Source organism: Grampus griseus, assembly GCF_964374135.1.
Source record: "Grampus griseus genome assembly, chromosome: 7".
Taxonomy (NCBI): domain Eukaryota; kingdom Metazoa; phylum Chordata; class Mammalia; order Artiodactyla; family Delphinidae; genus Grampus; species Grampus griseus.
Window position 1 is genome coordinate 14,232,213 of NC_139001.1, and position 22,926 is coordinate 14,255,138.

A 22,926-nucleotide genomic window follows, 5' to 3' on the forward strand; every position below is an offset into this window, starting at 1 on the left:
TTAGCTTGTTTTCAGCTTTTAATATTTAGTGAGGAAAAAAATTAGAAGGGACAACAGGATATTGTAAAAGTTCTTTTATAAATCTTTGAAATTTTAAATTTTAAAAATCTTTGAATTTTTAAATTTTACAAATCTTTGAATCTTAAAATTTCTCAGATTTTTCATTCCTCCCGATCCTGCAGCTGCCTTTTGCCCCCAAACGGACTGCCCGTTCTGAGTGTCCTCTGTGTCTGTTCTCTGACTGCACAGGTATGATCGACAATCTGCTGTCCCCGGATCTTCTCGACGGTGTCCTCACCAGACTGGTCCTGGTCAATGCAGTGTATTTTAAGGGTTTATGGAAATCACGGTTTCAGCCTGAGAACACAAAGAAGCGCACGTTTGTGGCAGCTGATGGGAAATCCTACCAAGTGCCGATGCTGGCCCAGCTCTCCGTGTTCCGGTGTGGTAAGTTCACACTCAGTGGGGCTCTGTCCTAGAATGTGCCAGCCGCAGAAAGGCCCTCGGGTGCTGTCACTTAGCTCAAGAGCAAACCTGCCTTTTTATTTTTTATAAAGGGCAGGGAGGAGACGGCAGGATTTTTTAAAAGCTCATGGTAAGTCTCTGCATTACTTACAAAGGTTATGTATTAATGTATAACACATGTAACGCTTTTGAAATTTAAAGATGACAGGACAATTCACAAAATGAGAAGTATAAATGGACATGAAACATATTGCATGCGTTATCAAGTCATCATTAGCAATCTTACATTACCAAATCAAAACTAAAAGTAAAACTTAGATTTCTTTTTCACTGATCAGATTAGCAAAAATTACGAAGATTGACAAAGCCCAGTCGTGGCTCTGGCGTGGGGGCCACGTGGGCACCCTTGGGTGCTGTTGGTGGTGGGGAACTGTGGTCTGGAGGACTTTCTAGCAGCCCCGCCTCAGCAGTCTCACGCCAAGGAATTTATAATATGAAGATAATCATACACTAGCAAATAAATAGAAGGCATATATGTACATGTAGTGGAACACACATGATAATTAGATTTATATAAGCAGAAAGTTATATAATATGTGGTTGATTTCAGAAAACAAGTTACAGAACAGCAGATGCTGTTTCATCTCATTTATGTAAAATACTTTCTATATATTCATGCAGACATGTCTTGGAGGATGTTCAATAAAATGTTAAGTGGTAGTATTTCAAATGATTATTTTTCTTTGAGTTTGAAATTTTTTTTAAGGAACATGTGTCAGTTTTACAGTTGGGGGAGAAAGAAAATGACCCATCTCTGTAGTCATTACCACACATAGGTAACTAAGGCTGGTGACTGTTTTTTAAACCTACTTTCGTTGAAGTATCAGTGGTCCAGTTTAAGTTAAACTTCTTTTTCCTCTATAAGTTAGCCTTTATGTCTCCAATCTATATGTGGACCTGTGGGTCCCAAGTATGCCCTTTGCATATACAGTATATGTTAGATCAAGCATTGCTCAACATTTCTCCAGCTGCCTAATTCTTTAAATTAAGAAATGACTCATGCTAGAGACACAATAAAGTCACTTTCCTTCCCCCATGTCTTTCATCAAACTTCCAGGTAGAATTTTGTCATTCACTCAATAAATTTTTTCAAGATAATATGTATTTAAAAGCCCTGCAGAGGGACTTCCCTGACAGTCCAGTGGTTAAGACTCTGCACTCCCGATGCAGGGGGCCCTGGTTTGATCCCTGGTCAGGGAACTAGATCCCGCATGTTGCAACTAAGACCCAGCACAGCCGAATAAATAAATAAATATTAAAAAAAAAAAAAAAGTCCTGTAGGAAGGTAGCATGCTAAACAACTGAGACCAATGAAAGGCTCTTTTTGTCCAGAACTCATTCTCAGGTTACGTTGCCCAGGAAGACATCATGGAATGCTATCATGGCCACCAGCTCCTATCCGAAGCACAGTTATTTTATTTTAGGTCAATCTTTGTACACATTCTAATAAAACAAAACGCGAGAAGGCCTCATTTACTGTATGTTTCTGTTGCTGAAAAATAATGAATAAGTCAGTAAAGAATAAATCAGCAAGGCTTCTATAGGCATTCCCATGAAAGATTAAAATGTTTGTATTTGTAGGAATGGAAGATGTTTTTCTTGAGTATATAGGATGTTCCCAGAGAGGGAGTTACATATCCAGGTGGCTTTTCTATTAAGAACTGAATTGTCTGAGAATTTGTGGTGTGCCTTATGGAAAGTAAGACACAAATACATTCTTATGGTCCAAGATTCAAACTCCACAGCTCCACAGTGTGGGAGATCTCTTCCCCCACCTTCCCTGATTCATGCCCTCCCTTCTCCACCCTCTTCTGAGCCCCCAGGAGACTGCATCAGTGGGCTCCCTTTTCCCCTGGCTTCCTGTTGGTTGGCTAGTGGTGTGAACCAGCAGGTGATGGGTAAGGGAGGAGAGCGGGCTTGGACACTGGCTTCCCAGCCCTCTCCTTGCATCGCCAGGGTCGCAGCATCCCTCCACCCAAGGTCTCCTGCCATCAGGACCTGCCCAAGGGCTCATTCTCTCTGGACCACCAGCCCCTACCCTTGGCCCTCCAAGGCTAAGGCTGGTAATGGTGCCCCACTGTTTGTAGCCCAGGGTACCATCCTTATTGGCTCCTCTGTACCCTATCCTTGCCTTATAAGTGGTCCCTTCATTAAACTCTGCTGAATTGACCCAGTTTGGTGTCCTGTCTGTTAGCTGTCAGACCTTGATTGATCTCTACTGAATTCAGAACAGAACATGAAAGTCCCCTTGCTCTCATTCCCTGCCAAGTAAACGCTGTAAGTGGTCTGGGACCATCCTTCCTGCCCCCACTTTCTATGGTGTCATGGGTTTTTACTGAGTAACTTGGGATTGGAACCCAGCTCCTTCGTGGGCCAGGAGACAGAGTCCAGTGGTGTCATCTGCTCCCAGGTTTCCCTCTTTGGCCGGCAGAGCAGTTTTTCATGGAAAGACGAGGCAGGTTTGTCTTGTGGAGAAAGCTCAGCTGTCTGTGGTGGCCCCCAGTCATTTGTTTTCATGACCATAGACCACACAGCCGGTCACCCATTTTCGTCCTGTCTCATCGCAGTCTGGCCCACTCGACCAGCCAGGGATGGGAGGCAGGTGGTCCTGATAGCTGAGCCAGGCCAGGCTGCCTGAACTCACTCACTCAGCCTCTGGTGCCACCTGCCCAGCGCCGCGTGAGGCCCCAGCCAAGCCTCGCCACCTTTGGTCACTTTGCTGAAACATTGTCCTTCCATTTACTGTTTTTCAGCCTTCCTGACTTTTCCTCCAAGATATCATCAAGGTCTCTGAGAGGATTTCCTTAATAACATTAGGGAGAGGGTAGAAAATAGGAGGGGAAAACTCTTCTGACTTAAGCCCCATAAAGTGTAAGCACTTTGAGGGCAGAGACATTTTCCATTAAAAAAAAAAAAAGCCTTAAAGATTAGTAGAAATGTATTTCACATTCATTGCAAAGTCCTCAAATACAACAGTATATAAGGCAGAAAGTAAATGTTACTCTATATTCCCATTTCCCAGCATAAAAAGCCCTATTAAGTGCTAGGCGTTTTGAGGCTTTTTCTATGCATATCATTTGAGGCTTTTTCTATGCATATGTAAAATTTGTCTGTCCAACTTTTTTGCATACACAGGATTACACCATAACTTCTATTCTGTAATGTTTATTCATTAGTCTATCTTGGAAAACCTTTTATTGTCAATCCTCGTGGAACTACTCGATCCTTTATCAGCTGCATAACACTCCATAATGTTATAAACGTATCATAATACCTTAGGGATTGCCATTTACTTTTTTTCCTATAACAACACTACAGTGAGCATTCTTGTACGTAAATCTTTAGATATTTGCGTCAGAACTTCTAAAGGTAATGTCCTTGGGTAGGAATTGCTGAATCAAAGTTGTTACAAATTTTCTGTTTTTATGGTTATGGATTTAGATTTAAGAGACTTTTCTGCTTTGAAAAAGACCACAAAGAATTCCAAACATACATACGTATGTGTATATACATGTGTGTCTGTGAATATACAGTATGTTTCTAGCTTCCGCTCTTCTCTGAGTTTCCAACTCATACCTACACATCCATATTATGTCTCTAATTAGTTGTCTATTAAGTTCTGGTTCCACAGATAAATACACTCTTGCCCTTGCCATCTAGTTCTCCCCGCAGTGTTCCTTCACCCAGCAAATGGCACCAACACTCACCCAGTTGCTTAAATCACTCCTCCTTCCCCATCAACTCTCCCCAAACTCCCTTTCCACTGAAGCCTGAATACAGACTACTATATACAGTGGGTCTACTTTTTGTGGTTCTTTTTTTCAAATGTATATTTCAATTTCTACTTAAGTATAGCCTGAACAGTTCCTTAAGACTCAGAAATCCACAAAACTGCTTGTAGTAGAAGGTAATTAAAGAGACTTTCATGCTGTCATGCCCCGGAGCAGTCATTTATTAACAACTTCCCACATTTCGCAGTTTCTTTTTTTTTTTTAATTAATTTATTTATTTTGGCTGCATTGGGTCTTCATTGTGCGCGGGCTTCTCATTGTGGTGGCGTCTCTTGTTGCGGAGCGCGGGCTCTGGAGCGCAGGTTCAGTGGTTGTGGCGCACGGGCTTAGCTCCTCCGTGGCATGTGGGATCTTCCCAGACCAGGGCTCGAACCTGTGTCCCCAGCATCGGCAGGTGGATTCTTAATTTATTTATTTATTTTTGCTGTGTTGGGTCTTGGTTTCTGTGCGAGGGCTTTCTCTAGTTGCAGCAAGCAGGGGCCACTCTTCATCGCGGTGCGTGGGCCTCTCACTATCGCGGCCTCTCTTGTTGCGGAGCACAGGCTCCAGACGCGCAGGCTCAGTAGTTGTGGCTCACGGGCCTGGTTGCTCCGCGGCATGTGGGATCCTCCCAGACCAAGGCTCGAACCCGTGTCCCCTGCATTAGCAGGCAGATTCTCAACCGCTGCGCCACCAGGGAAGCCCGGCAGGTGGATTCTTAACCATTGCGCCACCAAGGAAGTCCCTTTTTCGCAGTTTCTAAAAATGAGCTCTACCAGGGTAGGAACCTAATGTTTTCTTTGAAGATTAAAGGGCTTATTAGGAAGTGGGTTTTTTTCTCACTTTCCAATCAATTTTTCAGTTCCTGCTGAGACCATTTTATCATGCAGGGTAATAGTAAAGGTGGAGACTCCCATCTTGGACTCTCAGGCAGCCCCAAGACGGGACCCGGGCAAGAAGGAGAGTCCACGTGTGTCCGGAGCTGGGGCCAGTCACCCTGGGTACCTGAGCAGCCCTGCAGGCGAGGGCGGCACATGGGGACCTGAGACACCGAGCGCCCCCATGAATTGCCCGCATATTTCTTCCTCAAGGAGAAGCTGTCATGTCATCCTGTAGTGTCCTGTATTCTAAGAGCTTCACCATTCTTACCATATTTTACAGCTAAAAGTGTTTGTTGCATAACGAAGACACAGTACGCTGTCTCTCTCTCTCTCTCTCCATCGGTGCCTCCGTCTCAACCCCTGCCTATGGACAACTGGCTTACTGAAGTTCCTTGTCTCAGTTGCAGTGATTAGCAAAGTCATCCCCAAAGAAAAGACAAGTGACAATCACGAGAGAAACTCACTTTCTCTTTTCTCTCGTTCTTAAATATGTTGTCCTTCTGGGTCATTCAGGGGAGGCGGGAGAGGGAGCCAGTGTTCACTGGGCACCCACCGTGGGCCAGGCCCTGCTGAGTACCTTATATGCATATGTCTTCTAATCTCATCATCACAACAATCCTGTGAGCTACACACTGCAATATCCCTGGTCTCTCCATGCTCCAAACCAGGAGGCACACAGAGGTTAAGTAACCTCAGCAAGATCACCGAGGTCTTCTTCAAAAGTTGGAAGTGTTTCAGAAAACATTTCAGACATCCACCGTCATCTAGAAATGCTGGTTTTCCATTCACCTGGTTAATTCTTACAACTCTCCCATCGCATGTCTAATGTAAAGGTTCTGTGGGCTCCTAAGTCATGCTCTGTGGAAGACTTTTTCTCCCGGGAGTTCATGGCCCCTCTGGGCCCCATGCTCATGCCCTGGGCTTCTCTCCAGCGCCTCTCATGTCTGTACTTGCGTCCACTCGGATGGGCAGTGCTCAGCTGTGCTGCTCAGTTGCTAAATGTTTTGAACATTTTACGTGGGGATAAAAGGGTTCTAAGATCAAATTAGTTTTGGAAACCTGAGAATAACTAGAGTTAAACAGTTTTCTTCGGGATATCTCAGAGCCTTTCTAGCATTGGTGTATATTTTGAATCTGCAGGAAGAATCGAGTGTCTGGGGCTTCCTCAACTTCCTGGGATGTGGAATCTGTTTTGTCTACCGGACGTCTTGCAGGGATGTGTGTTCTCTAGACGACATTCTGAGAAATGCTGGTTTAAATCCTTCTTGTGTTTTCATCAGTAAGCACAAGTACCATAAAGTATCCAAAAGCCCTAATGGTAGTTACTGGAATGAATGAAGAGTGAGTAGGAAGTAGGAAGTAGGAAGTGAGTAGGCAGTGAAGGAGAATCATCTTTGCCATTAGGCGTACTGAGTCCTGGTCCACCTTTTAGCCATGTGTCCCTTGGTAAGTTACTTAATTTCTCTAATTGTAGCCTCCCCAGCTGTAAAATAGGACTGCGTATACCTACCTCGTGGGGCGCTGTAGAGGCTAATTGCGTTGGGGTGGTTGGTGTGGGCCCGGCACAGAGTGGACCCTAAATAGTGGAAGCTGTTTACCCCCACCCTTCCTCCCTCCTCTTCACATGCATTCAGAGACACCACCAAAAGAATCATTCTTAGGCAGCTCAGATTCATTCCTTCATCCACATGATAAGGGTCAACTTGCAAAACACTGTATGCTAAGTGCCTTGTGATCTAGTTAAATTCTACTCAACAGAATTAGTATGACTTTAGTGATAGCCAAAGGTATTCTGTTAAGACATGTCTAGACTAAAGAATTCTTTACCAGGGAAGGAAGAAATAATTGCCCTTATCTTTGACTTTGTAAGCAAGCTATTTTTATTTATTTTCTTTGAATTTTTGAATTTTATTTTTTTTATACAGCAGGTTCTTATTAGTCATCCATTTTATACACATCAGTGTATACATGTCAATCCCAATCGCCCAATTCATCACACCCCCACCCCCACCCCCCACTGCTTTCCCCCCTTGGTGTCCATACCTTTGTTCTCTACATCTGTGTCTCTATTTCTGCCCTGCAAACCAGTTCATCTGTACCATTTTTCTAGGTTCCACATATATGCGTTAATATACGATATTTGTTTTTCTCTTTCTGACTTACTTCACTCTGTATGACAGTCTCTAGATTCATCCACGTCTCTACAAATGACCCAGTTTCGTTCCTCTTTATGGCTGAGTAATATTCCATTGTATATATGTACCACATCTTCTTTATCCATTCGTCTGTTGATGGGCATTTAGGTCGCTTCCATGACCTGGCTATTGTAAATAGTGCTGCAATGAACACTGGGGTGCATGTGTCTTTTTGAATTATGGTTTTCCCTGGGTATATGCTCAGTAGTGGGATTGCTGGGTCATATGGTAACTCTATTTTTATTTTTTTAAGGAACCTCCATGCTGTTCTCCAAAGTGGCTGTATCAATTTACATTCCCACCAACAGTGCAAAAAGGTCCCTTTTTAGCCACACCCTCTCCAGCATTTGTTGTTTGTAGATTTTCTGATGATGCCCATTCTAACTGGTGTGATGTGATACCTCATTGTAGTTTTGATTTGCATTTCTCTATTAATTAGTGATGTTGAGCAGATTTTCATGTGCTTCTTGGCCATCTGTATGTCTTCTTTGGAGAAATGTCTATTTAGGTCTTCTGCCCATTTTTGGATCCAGTTGTTTGTTTTTTTAATATTGAGGTGCATGAGCTGTTTATATATTTTGGAGATTAATCCTTTGTCCATTGATTCGTTTGCAGATATTTTCTCCCATTCTGAGGGTTGTCTTTTTCGTCTTGTTTGTAGTTTCCTTTGCTGTGCAAAAGCTTTTAAGTTTCATTAGGTCCCATTTGTTTATTTTTGTTTTCGTTTCCATTACTCTAGGAGGTGGATCAAAAAAGATCTTGCTGTGATTTATGTCAAAGAGTGTTCTTCCTGTGTTTTCCTCTAAGAGTTTTATAGTGTCCGGTCTTACATTAGGTCTTTAATCCATTTTGAGTTTGTTTTTGTGTATGGTGTTAGGGAGTGTTCTAATTTCATTCTTTTACATGTAGCTGTCCATTTTTCCCACCACAACTTATTGAAGAGACTGTCTTTTCTCTATTGTATATCCTTGCCTCCTTTGTCATAGACTAGTTGACCATAGGTGTGTGGGTTTATCTCTGGGCTTTCTATCCTGTTCCATTGATCTATATTTCTGTTTTTGTGCCAGTACCATATTGTCTTGATTACTGTAGCTTTTTAGTATAGTCTGAAGTCAGGGAGTCTGATTCCTCCAGCTCCGTTTTTTTCCCTCAAGATTGTGTTGGCTACTTGGGGTCTTTTGTGTCTCCATACAAATTTTAAGATTTTTTGTTCTAGTTCTGTAAAAAATGCCTTGGTAATTTGATAGAGATTGCATTGAATCTGTAGATTGCTTTGGGTAGCATTTTCACAGTATTGATTCTTCCAATCCAAGAACATGGTGTATCTCTCCATCTGTTTGTATCATCTTTAATTTCTTTCATCAGTGTCTTATAGTTTTCTGCATACAGGTCTTTTGTCTCCCTAGGTAGGTTTATTCCTAGGTATTTTATTCTTTTTGTTGCAATGCTAAATGGGAGTGTTTCCTTAATTTCTCTTTCTGATCTTTCATTGTTACTCTATAGGAATGCAAGAGATTTCTGTGCATTAATTTTGTATCCTGCAACTTTACCAGATTCATTGATTAGCTCTAGTAGTTTTCTGGTGGCATCTTTAGGATTCTCTATGTATAGTATCATACCATCTGCAAACAGTGACACTTTTACTTCTTCTTTTCCAATTTGTATTCCTTTTATTTCATTTTCTTCTCTGATTGCCTTGGCTAGGACTTCCAAAACTATGTCAAATAATAGTGGTGAGAGTGGACATCCTTGTCTTGTTCGTGATCTTAGAGGAAATGCTTTCAGTTTTTCACCATTGAGAACAATGCTTGCTGTGAGTTTGTCATATATGGCCTTTATTATGTTGAGGTAGGTTCATTCTATGCCCACTTTCTGGAGAGTTTTTATCATAAGTGGGTGTTGAATTTTTTCAAAAGCTTTTTCTGCATCTATTGAGATGATCATATGGTTTTTATTCTTCAATTTGTTAATGTGGTTTATCACATTGATTGATTTGTGTATATTGAAGAATCCTTGCATCCCTGGGATAAATCCCACTTGATCATGGTGTATGATCCTTTTAATGTGTTGTTGGATTCTGTTTGCTAGTATTTTGTTGAGGATTTTTTAAGCAAGCTATTTTTAGAATAGGGAAGTTCTCAACCCTAATTGCTCTCTTCCCTCTGAAGCTACCCTGGTGGTCAGCAACCATTCATGCCCCTTCTGGAAGTCACCAAGGATGCACTGAACCTGCCTCTGATTTCTTTAGGGTCTACAAGCACCCCCAGTGACTTATGGTACAACTTTATCGAGCTGCCCTACCACGGGGAAAGCATCAGCATGCTGATCGCGCTGCCGACAGAGAGCTCCACCCCACTCTCGGCTATCATCCCGCACATCAGCACCAAGACCATAGACAGCTGGATGAGCACCATGGTGCCCAAGAGGGTGCAGGTCATCCTGCCCAAGTAAGTAGCCCCTTTCCCTAAAAGAGAAAACAACAGGACTACTCGATCCCTGGGAGTGATTGTGTCAGTTACTGGACAACTGAAGGCTGAAATAGACATATCATGAAACCTGCCTCATTTTGCAGAAATTGCATGGTGGGACTACAAGGCTGTGCTTTTGTAAAAGTTGGTTTTCAATCCCTGTGCCTCTTATATGGCAGGATAGTGATGATGGGGAAGGAAAGAAGGCAGCCTGGTCTCTAAGCCTCCACAAGACTACAGCTCTTGTGCCACTACAAGGGCTTTTAATACAGGTCACTGTTCAAAAGACTGAAAAGCAGATGCATATCATCATCTGATAGTATGCTGAAAATACAGTGAAGTTTAGTAGTGCTCCATGTGTTTTGATAAGGAATTTCATCTTAGGTACTTAAGTTTTAGCTGCAAGTTGCTAAAGGCCAAGGTCCAAAAGGTAGGTAATAAGGAAATATTTTGAAGCCACCCAGGCAGAGTTCTTACATTAGTATCTAGGGCAGTTTTTCTAGTATACCCTAAAAGTATAATATAAATGAAACCTGAACTGTTAGGACTTGAAACCAAGGGGAAAGGAATCCCAAATTCTGTCTGATTCCTAAATTTCTAACAGGTCAGAGAATACTTTGCCCAGATGTGTGAAGCAGGCAGTGAATGTCCCCTTTTTATAAACTTCTCAACATTACTGTTTTGTCAGTACCCAGGGCTTTAAACCACCCAGGCCTCAGTGGTGGTGGCAATACTTTCCAGTTCTAATAGCTTTTAATTCTCTAGCCACTGAGTTAAGTAATCAGAAGAGTACATTCATAATAAGTATTAGTAATTCTTATTAGTATTAGTAATTCTCCCAAGAATATTTCTTTTTTTTTTTTAATTAATTAATTTATTTATTTATTTTTGGCTGTGTTGGGTCTTCATTTCTGTGCAAGGGCTTTCTCTAGTTGTGGCAAGCGGGGGCCACTCTTCATCGCGGTGCGCGGGCCTCTCACTATCGCGGCCTCTCTTGTTGCGGAGCACAGGCTCCAGACGTGCAGGCTCAGTAGTTGTGGCTCACGGGCTTAGTTGCTCCGCGGCACGTGGGATCTTCTCAGACCAGGGCTCGAACCCGTGTCCCCTGCATTAGCAGGCAGATTCTCAACCACTGCGCCACCAGGGAAGCCCGAGTATTTCTTTTTGTTGTAAAATAAGCCTTCACATAGGCAGTGCTTGCCATAAATGAAGAAGCTGGTGATGTAAATAAATTATAGTTATAATGGTAAATTACCATATAAATTACCATAATAGCCCATCTGTGATGAGAATCTGCTCACTTAGCCTTGCCGCTTTTCCACAGGATGTCATAAAATCTGGTAAAACGTCCTCTGATGCTAGATTTAATAACTGACATTTACATATCTATAGCTATAACGCCAGATAGTCCACAAATGTCCAAGAAATCCATATCACACCCAAATGAATACCACTCCTAATGTTTGCCCCTGTTTTAATGGTAAAATGCTTCCAGAATCCCAACACGAACTAGCAGCAATGTATTTCCTCTCTTTTGACCATCCCCAATCCCAGTAAGTATGGTGGCTCTTACAGCAGCCAAGATCATGGCTCTGTTGTTGGGTATGGGGAAGAACAGTAGATATTCCAGAATACCAGACACTCATCAACACCCTGTTACCGAATCCAAGCTTGTATTTCTTGCCACATGACAGACCAGTAAATCAAGAAATATCAAGGAATAGCAACTTTATTCAGAAAGCCAGCAGACTGAGAAGATGGTGGACTAGTGTCCCAAAGAACCATCTTGCCTGAGTTAGAATTCAGGCTTCTTTTATACTAAAAGGGGAGGGAGTAAAGTCAAACATTTCCTGGTTCCCATCAGCCTCCAGAGGGGATGAGTTCATTTCTTCCTTCCTGCAGTCATTCACAGGTGGGCCTGGTCAAGATAGTTACTGTGAGCTAAACAGAAGTATTTTAGCTTAATGCTTATTACCTGGGAGGCAGGGTTCCCAGAGATGGGCCATTTATGTGTAATTTAAGCTTATAGGCAACATCCCTTTAATGATTAACTTGCAATAGCATACAAAGTTTCTTCCCTATTGCAACCCTGCATCTCCTCATCAGCATAAGAGAAAGTGCTTCTGTAGATCTTCCTAGGACTGGAATGGGGAGCCTGTTGCCCATGAGGGTAAGGACACCCCTACTTGCTGATACTGTGCCATTTTGCCAGGTATGTGTTTGAGAGATGAGTTGTTCTCTACTTACCTGGTACTTAAATCTTGGGATTAAAATTAAAGTTATAGGTGTTCAGAGTGTACTTTAAAAAGGATCTGTTTGTACACCTTTTTTCCACTGGCACTGACTATATCATTTTATATCATGTATAGTATATTGATTTTCCCCCTATTTTCTGCTTTCGTGCTAGGTTCACAGCTGTAGCACAAACAGATTTGAAGGAGCCGCTGAAGGTCCTTGGCATCACCGATATGTTTGATCCATCAAAGGCAAATTTTGCAAAAATAACAAGTATGTTCAATTTAAAACTTGCTCTTAAACTTGTGGAATATGTTACTAATTGAGTCTCTGATTTGTTTAGAAAGAAAAGGTCAAAATTAGGAATGTGCTGCCATAAAACTCTCCAAGGCTTAATCTGATATATCACCCAATGATGCTGTTGAACCTTCATCACTTAAATCAGCATGTCATCCATCCCTACATTTCACATGTACATTTCATGTGAAGCCCACACGATCCCACACATTTAAAGAAGCATTTCAGTGGCTCACGGGCCCAGCCACTCCGCGGCATGTGGGATCTTCCCAGACCGGGGCATGAACCCGTGTCCCCTGCATCGGCAGGCAGACCCTCAACCGCTGTGCCACCAGGGAAGCCCTCTGCTCCTCCTCTTCACTAATATGCCCGTAAGATGAGTGACTTTTGTTATGAAAAGACAGCACTTACCACGCCACTAATTAGCCATGTGATTGGGGGCAGATTTCTTAACAGTCTGGTCCTCGCTTTCCCCATCTGTAAGTGCCTTTTTTTTCTGGATCTGACATTCTGTAATTGAAAAATAATACTGTTGGCTTGCTTCTTCTGGAAAACTAGGCTACCTTTTTAAAGCCCTGCTCTTTTCATTTTTTAATAAAATTCTTAGTGATCAGAGTTGAATTGATAGAGTCACTAACACATTTGGGATCCGGGACTCCCTCCTCTGAAGTGATGTCACAGTTCACTTAGCAGAGACTGAAATTAACCATGGGTGACCCTCACCCTACATGCAGCCTTCAGTCACTAGGACTGTAAGAGGTCACTTCTTCTGACACCTTTTAAGAATTGGAGCTTGCCATGGCGTTGAGGTTACTTCCGCCACTAACCCGATGGCCTGCATATCAAATAAGTGCTGTTTTTGTTTTATTTTCTGGAAACAGGGTCCGAAAACCTTCATGTTTCTCACATCTTGCAAAAAGCGAAAATTGAAGTCAGTGAAGATGGAACCAAAGCTTCAGCAGCAACAAGTAAGTAAGCCCTGGGTCCGCAAGTAAGTAAGCCCTGGGCAGGACAGGTCCTGGTGAAGGGAGCAAGTGTACCCTGGTCCACTCATCAACTTAACGAATGTGTCCTGAGCCCTATTTCTAGCCAAGCACTGTGGATTGACCCTCGGGAGACAGTGGTGACTTTAGGAGGGTCTGCATCCACGAAGCTCAGAGTCTATTACATTAAGGAAAGCACTTCAGTAGAAATTCCTCTAGGACAGGAGTTGGCAAACTTCTTCTATAAAGAGCTAGATAGTATATAGTTTCTGCTTTGTGAGCTATACAGGGTCGCTCACAACTTCTCAACTCTACCCCTGCAGTGTGAAAGCAGCATAGACTATACAGGCAAATGGGCGTGGCTGTGTTCCAATAAATCTTTCTTCACAAAAGCAGGGCCCCTCAGACTTGGCCTAAGGATGGCAGTTTACTGATCCCGCTCTCAGAAGGATGAAACATATTGTGGGTTCTTATCGACAGAAAAGACCCATCTTCACATTAAAACATAAAATAATAGCAACTACTAATAGGAAAATAGCCAGTTGGGTCTGGACGAAGGACGAAGTGAAGAATTAACAAGCAGCTATTGTTGCTATACAAGATTGCTCTGCAGCCTTCCTCGATAATTAGCACATCCACGTTTGCTTTCTCCTCAATAGCTTATATAATTAAGCTAGAGAAAATAGAACAATGTTAGGTTGGTTTTTGTACCCCCTAATTATCCACATGAGATTGGATGAATAGATCTGGCCAAACTCTGTGAATTCATAAAGTGAAGGTTTTAGCTATACCTGTAACTAGGTCAAATATTTCTGGTCATTAAAAGGCATCATTTATACTCAAAATAGACATTTTATTGCCTTTCTAGAATAAACATTTATTTTTTATTCCTTTAAAATAGGGTTTAAAACAAAGACCTAGAAAGTGATATCTAAATTTTGCCAAAGTTGTTGAGCAATTTTGCCAATTGGTATAACTATCGGAACTGACTACTTAAGATGCAGGACTCTATGCAAAATGAAAATATGGAGCCCTTTGTTCAAAACTTATTAAGAATTTCAACACAGCAATAGCAGAGCACTAAACCAAGTGCAGGGCCATTGTGAGCATGGGGCTCTTGTGACTGCCCAGGTCACATGCGCTTGAAGCCAGCCCTGCTGTATTAGTCTGCTAGGGCTGCCATAGCAAGGTACCACAGACTAGAAGGCCTAAGCAACAGAAATTTATTTCTCACAGTTCTGGAGAATAGAAGTCCAAGATCAAGGTGTTGGCAGGGTTCCTTTCTCCTGAGGCCTCTCTCCTTGGCTTGCAGATGGCCACCTTCTCACTGTGTCCTCACATGGCCTTCTCTCTGTGTGCTCACATCCCTGGCGTCTCCCTCTCTTCTTATAAGGACACCAGTCCTATTGGATTAGGTCCCTACCTTCATGGCCTCATTTAAGCTTAAACAGTTCCTTAAAGGCCCTGTCTCCAAATACAGTCACATTTGGGGTTAGGGATTCAGTATACAGGTTTTGAGGGGGTACTATTCAGTCCATAACTACCCTCCTGCAAGGCCTTATCACTGGCTTATACATCAAAGCTACCATTGGTAAACAGCAGAGTAAACATGTGTAAGACCGTAAGCCGAAATAAGTTTGCTTTCTAAGTCCCATGTCTACACCAGATGAGTTGAACAGCAGTATAAGGTAGTAGGTCCCAGATGAGCAGTCTACACTGCCAGTGAGAGGACAGTCTAGATGATGTGCTCAAAGAAGGCACAGACAAAATGGATGAGAAGTCAGTGGGTCCTTGATACAGGATTTGGATAAGCTAAAAGGTCCAGGGACCAGGCATCAGCTAGGAAGATGGTATGAATGAAAAACAGCTAATAATAATGGTGAATATGCATTGGGTGTTAAGTGACAAACACTGTTCTAAGAGCAGTAATATGTTTCATTTAATCCTAATAAAAACCCTACAAGGAGTAAGTACGTTTATTAAAGGAGATGGGGCTTGTGTGGACTCAATGTGGAAGGATGGAAAGGGCCTGGCCAATGGCAGGTGTGCAATCAGTGGTGACCACTGGACCTGTTATTACATGGCTAGCCTGTGGGACAGGAATCATGTCCTGCCTTGAATTACGTGCTGCCTTGCTGGCCTCATGCTGGGCGTACAATGTATTTTCCTTTTCCTCCCACAGCTGCGATTCTGATTGCAAGGTCATCGCCTCCCTGGTTCATAGTAGACAGACCTTTTCTATTTTTCATCCGACATAATCCTACAGGTAAGTGATTCTCCTCCTCGTTTTTCGCTAGCTGTTAGTTAACTCCAGCAGCGCTGCTTTTAATCCTTGTCCCATGTGTCAACAAGTGCCAACGCTTTCAGTAATGTACCCACGCCCCTCGCAGAGAGAGGAAAATCAGGCTGTTTTTACAGAGTGTGATGGCATTTTTCAAACACAGGATTTTAGGTTTTGTTTTGTTTTGTTAACATCTCGAGAGCTCTGCAGCCCTCGAGACGTCTACTGATTTTTTTTATAAATGCAGTAGGTAAATTTTGCAGGAAGCTACCTGTCTTCAACCTTTATAAGGGCACCCTGCGGTTATGACCTGAGATTTGTTCATTCAGTCTATCTTAGCTCCATGAGTCATGGGTTCAAAGTTGGCTCTGTCCTTTAGCTTCATCTTTAAAATTAGAATAACAATAATTCCTACCTCTTAATACAGTTAGGAAGAATACTTAAGACTGTCTTTGTGGAGACGTTGTCGTCATGTTGGTACAGAGTAGAAACTAACACAGTCTAACTTTTACTCTGCTTTTAATCAATAACGTAAGCTAATTCCTTATCCTTTTATCTCATTGCATCTTCATTGTTATAATTCGTGTGCTCCCGAGCCAAACAGTCCAATATGGGAGCCTCTAGCCACATGTGGATACTTAGCTCTTTAACTTTAATTAATTAAAATGAAATGTAATTAAAAATTCAGTGTCTTAATCACACTAGCCACATTCCAAGGGCTCAGTAGGCACATGTGACCACTGGCTACCATATTGGACGATGAAGATACACACATTCCCATCACTGCAGAAAGTTCTATTGGACAGCACTGCTTACGAGCAGTGGGTTAAACACAGCCCAGAAACCTCCCCTTAAATATACCTTCCATCTTATTTGAAGGATCGTTTTTTATAGAGTTCTGTGTTGTTTCCTTTTAATTCTCTAGGTGCTGTTTTATTCATGGGACAGATAAACAAACCCTGAAGAGTTATACAAAAGGAACCATGCAAAGCAAAGACTACTTTGCTATGAAGAAAAGACTCCTTTCCTACATCTTTCATAGTTCTGTTAAATATTTTTGTACATTACTTTCTTTTTAAAAACTAGTTCTTAGGAACAGAGACTCAATGATGCAGTGTTTCTGTTCTGGGAGGCGTTAAGGGAAAAAAGGGCAAGACGGCTGGAACACTGTACTGAGAAATGAACAGAAGGCTTCAAAATGTCTAAAAGATTCTTTAAACTACTGAGTGGTTACCTAGGTCAACAACCCTCTTGAGTATTTACTGTCCAGTTCAGGATCTTTGTTTTGTTTTGTTTATATGTGTGACTTTTCAGAAAAAAAATTAATCAGTGTGATGGGAGGGAAAAAAGGACATTTTATGGTAGCTCTTACTTTTATATGAAAAAATATTATTGGCCTTTTAAATTTTTTTTTTGTCTCATCCAAAGTCTTGATAGTAAGAATTACTTTGGGGATAGAAATAGCGAAATCTCTAGGCTCTTTGTGTGTTTTTGTTGTTGTTGTTGTTTTATATAATGCATGTATTCACTAAAATAAAATTTAAAAAACTAATGTCTTGCTAGACAAGGTTTGCTGTTGTGCAGTGTGCCTGTCACTACTGTTCTGTACTCTTTGGATTTGCATTTTTGTATTTTGTACAAAGTAAAAATAAAGTGTTATGAGTAGTAGAAGAAAAAAAAAAAGCCATTTCTCTGCTATTTGAAAATACAACAGAAGAAATAGCCTTTTAAAAGTACCTCAGCCTCTTCTAGTAAACCTTTGCACTTAGGCAAACAGCAAGAAACCCCTGGCCTTCCCTTCCCTTCCCTCTAAACCTAGCAATCAGACACTGTTCCCTGCCCCCGCACTCGCCAGTTTACAGATCACTCCGGAGAGCCACTGTCACAGTAAATCCACCTCTGATGTCAGCTGCGGTTCCTCAGGTGAGGGCCGAGGCGTCTCAGCAGAGGTAGGGATTTTGTAGCAAGAGTAGAAAGAAGTTACCTAGTGAACAGTGACTGTTTCTTTCTTTTTTTTTTTTTTTTTGCGGTACGCGGGCCTCTCACTGTTGTGGCCTCTCCAGTTGCGGAGCACAGGCTCCGGAGGCGCAGGCCCAGCGGCCACGGCTCACGGGCCCAGCCGCTCTGCGGCACGTGGGATCCTCCCGGACAGGGGCACGAACCCGTGTCCCCTGGATTGGCAGACGGACCCTCAACCACCACGCCACCAGGGAAGCCCTGACTGTTTCATTTTTTATGATAGGCCGGAGCTTTTGTTTTTTGAAATGACAAGTTTTTGGTCTTTTGTGTTTTTGGAGAACTCATCACAATTCTAATGTTACCATTTTTTATTTGCCTGGTTTTTTTTGTTTGTTTTTTTACTAATTTCCTAAAGATTGGGGTAGTCTTATCTAAATCAGAATGCTTTTAAAAATATTTATCAAAACTTTGAACTTTTTTTTTTAACCTTCGAGCTCTGTTCGTCTCTCTTTATACAGTTAAACCTCACGTTCAACTCTCCACCAGTTTGCCATTTGTAAGTTGTATTCATCAAGTGGACTGAGTTTTGCTGTTTGCGACTATTTAAGTGTGGATACCTTGGTTAACCAAGAGAGAATGGAGAAAGGGGGCAATTATTTTCCTGATTTAAGAGTAAATGCCAAAAAATTATTTTGAAGGGTTACCTGAGGCCACTTGCATTCTAGCAAACATGCTAGTATAGTTATTAATGCCTCCAAAGTAGTTTTACTGGTTTTTCCAGTTTTCTGATCCCATTCAGTTATATTATTTTGAATAGTTTAAAAAAGGCATGGTGTTAGCAGTAATTTGAGAATTATACATTCATTCATTCGTTTATATACCTATTGGGGTACCAAGTACCAGGCGGTACAAAGACAAATATGTCCTTTCCTTAAGTGACTTGATTTTGGAAGGGAAAGAGAGAATCCTAGCCCAGCAAAGTATCTAACTATTGCAAGTGTATTTACAAGATGTGGAAGTAGGATCAAGCGGTCATTAGTCCAGGAGAGAGGATATAAAAGTGGCTGCAGGGTCAAGACTAGATCCCTGGGCTCTTGACTCCAGCACTGCTCATTCCAGAAAGGACCGGAAGAGTTTGCCTTTCAATATAGTGGCCCTGTTACATGATACAGGTAGTCTGCTCCCCAGTAAAATAATTAGTCAAATTTTACTGGCCACATTAAATTTTGAAGTATCTGGTCCCATTTCTGAATGCCTCTTCAATAGACTATAGCATTTCAAATTTATGATATACAAAACTTGGAAACATCTCATGGAAAATTCATAATATGAAGGTTCTCAGACCATATATATATATATATATACACCCTATTTTTCATTTGATCCTCCCAACCTACTCACCTTTAGCCTCTCCTCATGTTGACCTAAAACACGTAGAATGCCAGGTGTTTCTCCAGCAAAGATGGGTTTATTTGGGATCAGCAGAGAATTACAATTCGGGGTCTGCAACTTTGGGGAGCCTCGTACAATCCACCCCCATGGCAAGAGAAGGAAATGCTTTTATAGAGGAGAAAAGAAAGTTGAGCAGCTGTGATAAACAAAGGGTTCATGGCTTCCCATTGGCTGAGTCCTTGCGGGGAAAGAAGAGGAGTCTGTCTTTTCCCTGTTGGACTCAACTGTCTTCACAGGGCGTGAGAACTCTCCCTTCTGGTCTCCAGACTCTATAGCAGTTTCTGTTTATTAACTTTTTACACTTACCAGTCAACACCCAGATTCTGACCCTGGCTGACTCTTAGACCCTGTTTATAATCTCTGGACTTGGGGAAAAATTTCCTTTCAAATTATTATTTTTGTAAAATTCAACTTTTATCTTTTGATATACTTAGTGGGTCTGTCGGCCTTGTCTTCAAAATGATAAAGTTTATGAAAACTCCTTTACTTGAGGGAAACGAATACATTTAAAATATGGAGACTGCCACAAAAATGACATACCTGGGGTAAAAGACCATGTTTGCTGTGCTGCTGCGATCTATAGTAAGAAATATATATTTGGTCTTCATCCTCATTTTTGGCACAGAACTCCCAAAACCTTTGGAAGTTCTTAAGTGAGGAACACAAAAAAGGGGTCTTTTGTTATGTTAATGAGGTAACTTTTCCTGCTCCTAAGGATGGGGGTTGGTCGCCAGGAGACCCAACCACGTGATTGGAGGCGGTTGGAACTTTTAGTCCCACCCCCCTGACCTCCTGGGACAGGGGGAGGGGCTAGGGGTTCACACCAATGGCCAAAGGTCTAATCAGTCGTATTTATGAAATGAAGCCTCTGAGAAAATCCAAAATGACGATTTGCAGAGCTTCTGGTTTGGTGAACTGAACACATGGAGATACAGGGAAAGCGGCATGCTCACTGAGAGCTCCTTGCCCTTGCCCTTCCCCCAGACCTTGCCCTATTTGTCTCTTCCACTTGGCTGTTCCTGAGTTATATCCTTTTGTAAGAAACCAGTAATCTAGTAAATAAGATGTTCCTCTGCATTGTATGAGCTGCTCTAGCCAATTCATCGAACCCAAGGAGGGGGTCATGGAAACCTCTGATTTATAGCCGGTGGGTCAGAAGCCCAGGTAACCACCTGGACTTGCAATTGGCATCCGAGGTGGGAAGCAGTCCTACCGGCCTGAGCCCTTAACCTATGGAATCTGATGATACTCTCTCCGGGTAGATAGTGTCGGAATTGAGTTGAATTGTAGGACACCCAGCTGGTGTAGGGAAAACCCACACACACTGGAATTGGGTGTCAGAATCTTTATTTGCTATGTAGATATTTGAGCAAACAATCTACACGTGGATTAGATGTCATACTGAGTTCGGACAGGAGACAGGCTGCAATTTCCCTAAAGTAACAAAATGGCAGACTTCTGGAAAAGCTGAAGACAACGGCCAGTAAACTCACTCCTCTGACACTTAATGAGATGGGGACTTTCAATTCTTTTTTTTAAATTTATTTTTATTTACTTACTTATTTGGGCTGCACCAGGTCTTAGTTGTGGCACACAGGCTTCTTAAGTTGCAGCATGCCAACTTTTAGTTGCGGCATGCATTCGGGATCTAGTTTCCCGACCAGGGATCGAACCTGGGCCCCCTGCATCGGGAGTGCAGAGTCTTACCCACTGGACCACCAAGGAAGTGCTGGGACTTTCAATTCTGCCTGAGACACAATGAAAACAAAGAGTAGGCACTGACCCAGATAAGTTGAAAGCGCTATGTCTTGTTGGCCTTCGAGTCTTTGTTCTAAAAAGGAAATGATGACGGGTGACCTGAAAAAAATGCCAATCATAAGAGAACTTTACAGAAAGACACAAGGGAGTGGCTTTTGTACCCGCAGCTCTTTGTTTTCCTGAAAATAAAAAACTGAAGGACACATGTGCTCCACATTAAGGGACTTAAGAAACTGAAGGAGGAAGGGCAGGGATTTGCTCAGAGCCGGCAGAGTAAATGTGGTCGGCGGTGACTGCCCGGTAGAGGTGAGGTTTGGGTGAGCTGCTGGACGACCTCTGTGTCCTTGACCTCCCGTGAATGCTGAAACACAGTGTCCTACCAAGAGTCCACTTCGGGCGGCCAAAGAGTGGACACCACCACTGGCTCCAAAGCCCTGTTTCTTTCAAGATTCCCCAAACTGCCCCTTTGACCCTCTTCCAAACCTTGAAGAAAAAAGGATGCAGATGTTGTGATTTAAAGGAGAAATTTGCTAAATGAGAAACCACTGCTCTACACGATATCAGGTATGTTGTTTGCAGATTAAATTGTTGTCTATGAGGTAGTAAAATGGAAATGAGTTGTTTAATCCCTTAACGTTACACCTCTACCGTCTGCAGTTTAAAATCCCAGCTACCAAAGGTAAAGGGAAGGGTGGCAGACTTTTGTGCTTGTCCTTTCTAGACAAAAAACAATCTCAGGACCAAAACCTGAGTCCTAGTGGCAGGTTGTCTGGGGCCTAACTAATGGTCACCATTGCCAAGTTTATCTGTGGATGGTCAGCTAATTTTTGACTGTATGTGTCTTGTTAACTGTAACGTCTGCTGGTAAGTCTCTCCTGGCCCTTGCTGACATGTTTTCTTGCTGTGGAGGCGCTGATAGCAATAATTTATGTAGAGGAAGTGTTATCAGAAAGTCAAGTAAACCCTTCCTCTGACTAGAAATGTCCTTCTCTAGCTGACAATGACGTGATTACTCATCTCTCCTGCAAAACTCATTAAAACAAACTCACTAGTTCACTGTGCAATTTTAATGTACAACAGATATGGTAAAACGGTGTTCTGTGAATCATCAAATTAATGGGGTTCTTCCTCAGTTGAAGGGGGAATAAGCTAATGTATTTAATTTTCTCAATCATTTTTCTCTCAGAAAATTTTCTTAAAACCCTTAGTCTTCTGGTATCGGTGAGCACTAACAGGCAGCCGGACCATTGAACAGGAGCAAATGAGCGTTGAGTGGAAAGCACAGACAGCTTTCTTTTTTCAGGAGCGTGTGTGCTTGTGATTATGATTTTTGACTGCATGAATTTTCTCCTGGAAAAATTGTTCTCTGTTTGCAAGATGCGATTCAATCTAGCCATCCATCTTGGTATCCTACAGAGAGAACTGTGGCTTTCAAGTGCTCTGATAGTCAACCAAAGTTGCGAACCATAGCTCTAGGGCCTAGCAACAATGGTGGAGGGCTTTACCAACTGAGAGAAGACTCAGGGGTCTGCTGAGGGGAAGAGAAAAAGCGGGCTTAAGGATGCAGACGTGGGCAGCATGGGGCCACCCTCAGCTGGGGAAAGTTGTGAGCTGGACCACCCCCCCGTGAGAAGAATGTCCACATCTGGTTTTATGAAGTGTCAAGATGGACAGTGAGATTCTCTTGCCTCTGCAGTGCATTTTCTACCATCATAAAAAGAGGGGGAAAAAAGTCTTTTCAAAGTTTTATCCATGGCAGCCCTGCAATTCTCCCTTTCCAGTAAAGATAAAAGAGCTCAAACATCCATACCTTGGCATCAGAAATGAATTGTTCATACATGAAACTCTTAACTTTACGTCCTGAGGGGAGAGGTAAACTAGCTTCTGCAGTTTTTTATAGTATTTTATATATATATATATAAATATATATATAGTATTTTATAGTCATAAAATATTATAGCTGTAAGGGGCCTAGAAACGTCATGTTTCACTGTAATCAAATGTAATCAATCTTTCCTGTATAGGGAGAAAATGGTGATCCCCATAATAGCGCTTTATATATTACTTCACTGAAAGTAGGGTTAGAGCACCACCTTGTGGCCAAAATCTAACACATGCTGAA

General features: G+C 42.2%; 1 protein-coding gene across 1 annotated transcript in view; it reads left to right on the forward strand.

The window, feature by feature from the left end:
• The window catches only part of SERPINE2 (serpin family E member 2), a 73,078-nt gene extending 55,779 nt beyond the window's left edge, over positions 1-17,299 (forward strand). Inside the window, exons 4-9 of the mRNA XM_082658988.1 lie at positions 250-447; positions 9,620-9,818; positions 12,247-12,347; positions 13,253-13,339; positions 15,537-15,620; positions 16,561-17,299. Of these exons, the coding sequence (XP_082515114.1) occupies positions 250-447; positions 9,620-9,818; positions 12,247-12,347; positions 13,253-13,339; positions 15,537-15,620; positions 16,561-16,598 (707 nt within the window). The 3' untranslated portion in view covers positions 16,599-17,299. The remainder of the gene's footprint in view (positions 1-249; positions 448-9,619; positions 9,819-12,246; positions 12,348-13,252; positions 13,340-15,536; positions 15,621-16,560) is intronic.
• Positions 17,300-22,926: the final 5,627 nt, after the last annotated feature.